The 6,684-nt window shown below is 52.8% G+C and overlaps 1 protein-coding gene across 1 annotated transcript in view; it reads right to left on the bottom strand.

Annotated features, from left to right (window-relative positions):
- The window catches only part of LOC149363929 (calsyntenin-1-like), a 169,364-nt gene extending 162,977 nt beyond the window's left edge, over positions 1-6,387 (bottom strand). Inside the window, exon 1 of the mRNA XM_089573922.1 lies at positions 6,119-6,387. Coding sequence (XP_089430048.1) covers positions 6,119-6,176 — 58 coding nt within the window. The 5' untranslated portion in view covers positions 6,177-6,387. The remainder of the gene's footprint in view (positions 1-6,118) is intronic.
- Between the last annotated feature and the right edge of the window lie 297 nt (positions 6,388-6,684).

The following is a 6,684-nucleotide window of genomic DNA, read 5'->3' on the forward strand; positions in this document are numbered from 1 at the left end:
AAGAATGCTTTGCCTCTCTCTCTCTCCGCTCAACGCAGGTATGTATACTCAGCTATAGAGGCTAACTCAGCCATGCACAGACGCCGCCATTGTTTACAAATCACAGCACCCAAGGCACGTGCCTCTCAAAGCCCAAGGTTCACGAGGCGCGCTTCGCTTGTCGGGGCGGCGGGCGCTGGCAACGGCCCAGTGTCAACTATGGCAACACACACTCCCGCCGCCGACACGCGACAGCGGCTCGGTTTGGGAAAAGGTGTGCAGACACGCTTCCAGGAACGCCAGGCAGCTCTCTTTCGGCGGTCGACGCTCTAGCGCAGAGAAACCTGGCTGCCTCTCCCCGACAGCCGTGTCTCAAGGTGGTTCGAAGGAAACAGCCGGGGTTTCCGCGAGAGTATTACAACTGCGCGTGCGCAGGTGACTTGAAAGCCAAGTGGCTGCAAGCAAGGTGCTTGCAGCTGTCTGGCGGATCGAACGAATACCGTGCCTCGCGTGCTGGGGCCAGAAGCTCACGACGTTTACTGCTCGGCTGCTGCGAAGTATTCTATAGTTATTTCGAACTTCCGGTTTGATCGACGGGGGGGGGGGGGGGGGGGGGTTGTACCCTGTCGGAATTCTCGAGTGTTTTAAGTTTTTAAAAGAAAACAATCTAAACAAACCATGATATTTTGAAACCAATTTTTAGTCATAAAAACAGGTATTTTGCCCGCCCGCGCACCGATTGCTCCTGGCAACCATGCACGGTGCAGCACCCCACATGTATTTCCACATTCTGTACTTGAGGCGTCTCTCATAGCCTGGGTCGCTATGAGACGTTAAGCACCATAAACCTAAACCAAACATTATGTAATTGTACACAGTGTATAATGCCCCCCCAACCCTATCCTTCTTACTATCACTCCCCCTTTCTTTCCCTCTCCCTGCCCTTTTATTCCGGCTAGCCGCGGCGGTGGTGGTGAAAATATTTTAATGAAATAGTTTAGGAGGTTGTAGCGGCAGGTGGAGCTCTCAGTCCGGAACCCCATTGGGGTACGCTGCTCTCCGGGCTCTTTCGATGAGTTGCTTTTGACTCTTTTTCGTCCGAGCTCGTCAGAGCTGCTTCCCACCCCTCCTGCGTTGGCTGGTTATTAACAGTGATCGCCTGATTTCGTTGGCAGGCCGCAGCTCAGGTGCTTTAGATTTCTATGGCAGACGCCACGGCAAGCAACAACATTTCCTTCCATTGTTATCTTTATTTTTATTATTAAATAGCCACTAACACCATAACAACAACCTCGCGTTTCTCGCACGATGTCCTCAGTTCCTTATGCGAAATAAAACCCAGCGGAACACAGGAAAGCCAACAAGCGTTGGCGCCTTGCACACCTCAAGTGCAATAGGAAGTCCTCACAATTCGAACATAATTTTCGCCTGGGAGTACTCGGAGTCAACTGTGCGGTGCTAGTCCGTTTCTGCGCCAATAACAAAATATGCGCCTTACATGTGGCCGTGACGTCATGGGCGCCGTGACAGAGCACCGGGTATATATAGCTCCCAAGGTGCAGACCGAAGGAGGTGGCTATACGCAGTTAAAAAAAAAAATCGCGTTTCTGCCGTGCTTTTTTCAAACACAGCGGCCACTACGACGTCAGCGCGTACTCATCCTGCTAAGCACGTTCCAATAGGAGCACTCAGTTGGCAACTCAAGCATCTACAGCAGAGGCGGCACGGTTGAACCAGGTTCCAGTCACAACAAGGAAAAGACGGCTGGTATAATAGGACAACAAATCACGCAGGCCGTTGCAAAGCCAGCACTATACTCCTCCTGCATTTTTTATGCGCTGTGTAACCACTGCGTTGGCGGTGTTTCTTTCGAGACTAATTTACAGCGACGTCGTGCTCCTTTCTTCTGCACAAACAGAGGATACGCGCACACAGGCAAGAGAACCGCAGCGCGGTGGCCGCTTAAAGAAAGCACGCTGAGAGACTGCCCGCACAGCTCCTTGGGTGCTATTCCAAGTATACGTCCACGCAGGCATTCCCGTTTTGCTTGGAGAGCCCCGGCGGACGGGCTGAACAAACAGCGTTCACGCTCTGTGTGGATCCAGGCAAGAAGGCAGAAAAAGAAAAAAAAACACACGCACAAGCACAACAGAGCGCATGCGTGGTAGAAAGCAAATGCGACCAAGCCCAACCCACCCACCGACGACGTCCCTCGGTGTAGGCGGTCGCGCTGTAAGCGTGTAATTAAACGCAAGATGAATGGACGCTAACCAGGCTTGACTGCTCTGATAGTCGCTAAGGGCCAAAACTAATTCCAGAGGGGGAGAGAAATGAAGAGAAAGAGGGGGGCAACGCTTCGAGCCGCTAATAAACAGTAAGTAATCTATACGGCAAGGCAAGTGCTGGCAGGAAGGAGAGGCGGGCAGTGCAATCAATCAGCAAAAACGTCTCCCCCGAACAAAACCAAACCCCTTCGGGCTAAAGATACCCGAGCCACTTCGGGCTCCGGACATTCCTGAGGGCGGTGGTCATCTTTACTTTTTCTTCTTTCTTTCTCAGCTGAAACCGCTCGGACTTCGACGCGAAGAAACAACGACCCATTTCGCAGAGGTTCCAATAGGAAGCCCGCAGCGGCGCCATCTTGAATCGGAAGCGGCTTTCTGCCTGGAGTCGCTGGAACGGTTTGTCAAATGAGCGAAGATCCCCAATCTCGCGCCGGCAAGGCATGAGCTGCAGAGTAAAGACGCTTATCGACTCGCACTTCAGCCCGCAACGTGGAGATAAAGGGAGCAGCGCAGCGCTTCAATAGCCTCCTTGGCATTCATCAAGAGGCAAAAGGCTTCCCTGGCTACGCTCCAAAAGCGCTAAGAAATGCAGCAGCTCTATTTACGGCCGGCCTCCGGTAGATATCAAACGAGCTCCAAACGAACAAGGCACGATTATCAAGAGGCACACCCAAATCCCGTTTCTGCTAAAGCAGGCGTGTCAGGCGCAATCTAAACCAGCTGGCTTGAGTAGAAGCAGAACTGCAAGCGCAAGGTACCACTAGTGCCGACGACGACATACGCGCGAAATTTGTTCCATTCGATATAATTCGAATGAACTAAAAGCGAACCATAAAATTGGTCGAAGTATGCATAGTTCGAAGTGGAGCGCTTTCAATGGATTTGACGTGGATGGAATCACTGTGTCCGTTCGAATAAACCGGATGTTCGAATTAAGCGAGTTCCAGGTAAAAAGTGTTAGTTGTACTTTCCGCCGCCGAAGAAACTGACCGAACGCGATCGCGAGCTTCGACTGCGAAGACTGCGACCTCGAACCGTTTGTGTTTCCGGCTACCAGGGGTAAGGCAGGGCAAGTTTCAGTGGCCGATAGTCGAGCCGCGTTTTTGTTTTCAGCTTTCGAGAGATCGCCGCGCACGAAAAGTCCATTGAAATCAACGGAATCCACGAACTTCTCCGCACAGCTCCAGTGGTACATTTGAGACAGTGTAGCAGTAAGATACGTTTGCGCCTCCCCCACGCGAAGCTTTATACATTCTGCTTTCCATAACTTCTACTGAGCTTTTACTTATAAACATGCTAGTTCGTTTATTCGGGTAAATTCCTATGTTCTTATTTCCATGCGATTTTAGGGTTTAAATAACCCTTAGTACAAACACATCCAGCTTTTGATATTAGCAAATTCCGATTGCTTGGCTTCTCTCGAACCTGTACATGCTATAGCTGAGGCTATTTCTTACTGAGAAATGCGAAGTTAAAGTTGAAATATTTTCCCTCGTCACTGCAGGGAAAGCCGTAGTAACGGTATCACCAGGATGGATACACGAAGGCTCTGAGGCTTTTCGTCTCGTGCTGTAAAAGTGCACCAGCTGTAATGAAACTTAAGTTACCTTTAGAGACGAGTAATCCTTCGTTCTATCTAATGCGCAACAAAACATCTCCCTTCAGGTAGCCGCAACTTTTGCTGTAGGAACAGCCTGCGGTACACAAGCGTATTTCGTCTCTCACTATTTTACACCTTACACGAGAGCTCCCTTTACAGTGAGACTGACCTCTCTGTCATTAGAAAACGTAGTAATCCATCCATTCAAGGCAACCCACAATTCGTCCTCAGTGTCTGTTTAAGTGACCAAACAATTCTGCCTAGCACTGCCATTAGCTTACGAGATAGAACGCGTTTACAGAGTTTGCCTACCATCGGAACGAGGCTTAACATCAGCCCTCGCTGTTCGTGCTTTACTACCTTGGCGAGTCCGGCCAATCTAGTTCGATGACATTCTTCTCGGGGACGGAAGCTTCATCTCGTGGCAAAAACCTTCCTCTACCCCGAAACGATTGCTCAAGCAGCAACGTGCCTCATGCAATCACAGAGGTCTAGAGCTCTGTGCAATCATTCGCGACGAAACCGCATACGACAGGATCGCGTGCATTGCACCGACCGGTCATCGGAACCTCGCAGAGCTGCTAGTCGCTTACCCCTCGGCGACTCTCGGGGTATGAAACGACGCTAGACGGAAAGAAGAAAGTAAAATAGCGTAGATTGCGCGAGGGCATGGTAACCTGCACGACCAGGCTCTGGCCAGACAGAAAGAAAAAACAAGCCACCTAATAATGGCGGGGCCGATTCCATCCGCCGATAATTACGCCGATCAGCGCCTGCCTGCCTTCGGCCAAGCGCTCACGCAGACATAGACCTCGCCCCTGCGACGACGCCAGGCAGGACACGAACGGTGGCATTACATGCCAGCAGAGTTCTCCAGGCGGCCAAAAAGGCGGCTTACTTTGAGCTCGTTCGCACAGCGCGCACGATGCGCACAGCGCGCCCACGTTGAAAGTGGGTTCTCCTCCCATTATCATCTTTTTCTTATTTTTTTCTGCTCTACTGTCCCGCGTTTTTTTCTTTTCGTCTTTCTAACCCAGGTTCTTTTTCCCTCGCTTAATGATGATCGCCTCAGCGGTAGACAAGCTCAGAAAGCGCCCGGTGACCGGGTCATCCGCTGGCGCAGACAGAGCTATCACCGCAGCGTGTGATTTTGACCCAAATATACGTAAAGTGTTTTGAGAACCACGGCGGGCCAATTGTTGCCCACGGCTCCTAGCAGCGCAGGTGAAGCGACCTTTTCAGGGACCTCGCATCTCTGGGGACCATAATAATGGTAGACAGAAGCGTGCTCTCTGAAATACAGGCGATAGGGATACACATGTCATTCGGGATGTTTCGTTAGCTACCGGCCCTTTTGTGACAACCCACCACTGTCAGCGCATAAACGTGCATTTCCGAAGCGCGCCGCCTAATAGAAAAACGTGACGCGGGAAAGTGTGCTAAAGAAAAACAGTCCAGATAGCCGTAAATGCAGCCCACATCGCGGTAAACCGTATTTGTCTACGGGTGCCCCTGTACACAAGTGTGCTGCTGTGGACACTTGACCCCCTCCGAAAGAAAAAGCAAAGGTCCCTTGCCAGGAAGGCCACAACACCGGGCAATCAGATCGCGTTGCCAATGGCAACCCCGAAGCTTGCGCGCAAGTAACAAGCATTCGCTGCCGAGAGCACCGCTGCCTGACCGCATTCTTCGCGGCGGCTACGCAGGATGCCGTAAACAAACAGTTGCAGCTCGAAACGATCGTTATCCTGCCTGTCCTCCGGTGACTAGACGGTCGCGAACCTAGAGCAGTTGAAAATAGGAACTGCGTTGAATCTTGCCGAGAGATCCGGCGTAGTCAGAGGGACGAGTAAAAGGATCGAAGCGCGCGCGCGCCGCAGAGAGATGATGCCCGCTCGCAGGGTTAGGCCTAGCGGCGCGCAGCGCTCGGCAGCTCTCTCGGAGAGCGGCGGCCCCCGGGGAAGCTATGCGGTATCGCCGGCGCCTCGGCCGCGCGAAGGACGACGTGCGCAACGGTGCGTCTACGGCTCGATCAAGGTGGCGGCGCGGTTGATACGGGCCGCAAAGGAGACCGCCGTCGCAGTCCGCACTGCTCCAGATCCGCCAAATATGGAAACCGAGGTGCTGTCCAGCGCACGCACACGCGCTCACACACGCACAGGGAGAGCACACACAGACACAACAACACATACATAGGGGCCGGGGAAACGATGCCGTCCGGACAGGACAGGACTGCAAGAAAGGGCCGGCCTACCTTTGAGCGCGGAGGTGAGTCCGAGGAAGAAAAGCGCGAGCACCGGGGCACACTTCATGATCGCATCCAGCTGTAGTGGACGACTGTTTGGATCACAAGCAGTGGCTCACCATAGGCGCACGCACAAAGTCAAAGAGAAACGCTTCGGGCAGCGGGGGCACGCCGTGTAAAATTCCCGTGCCAAGAAGTCTCGGGCGTTTCCGCTCGCCGAAGGGACGACTGCGCGCGCTCCGCACACGGCGACACGGAGACCTCTGGGAGAGGAGGCGACGCTCGCGCGGAGAGAGAAGAAAAGAGCCGGTCCGGGCGGATGTGACGCGTAGCTCTCGTTGAGGGCACGTGATGCTCTCCGTCACATCCGGAGTCTTGATTGAGCAGTTTATTTTTATTTTTTTGTTATTCAGAGCACTGCGCCGGTCTTTCGCTCGCTCTTCGCGTCGAGCAAGAGCACGGAGGGACAGAGTTCTGAGGATTAGTTCGATTTTTCAGGTCCAGGCCTTTCTTACCTCGCGCGGTTATAATCGGCGACGTTGAGGGGAATGAGAAAGTGGACAGGATTGATGTGC

Source organism: Amblyomma mixtum, chromosome 2 (genome assembly GCF_055824585.1).
Source record: "Amblyomma mixtum isolate Tamu chromosome 2, ASM5582458v1, whole genome shotgun sequence".
NCBI lineage: Eukaryota > Metazoa > Arthropoda > Arachnida > Ixodida > Ixodidae > Amblyomma > Amblyomma mixtum.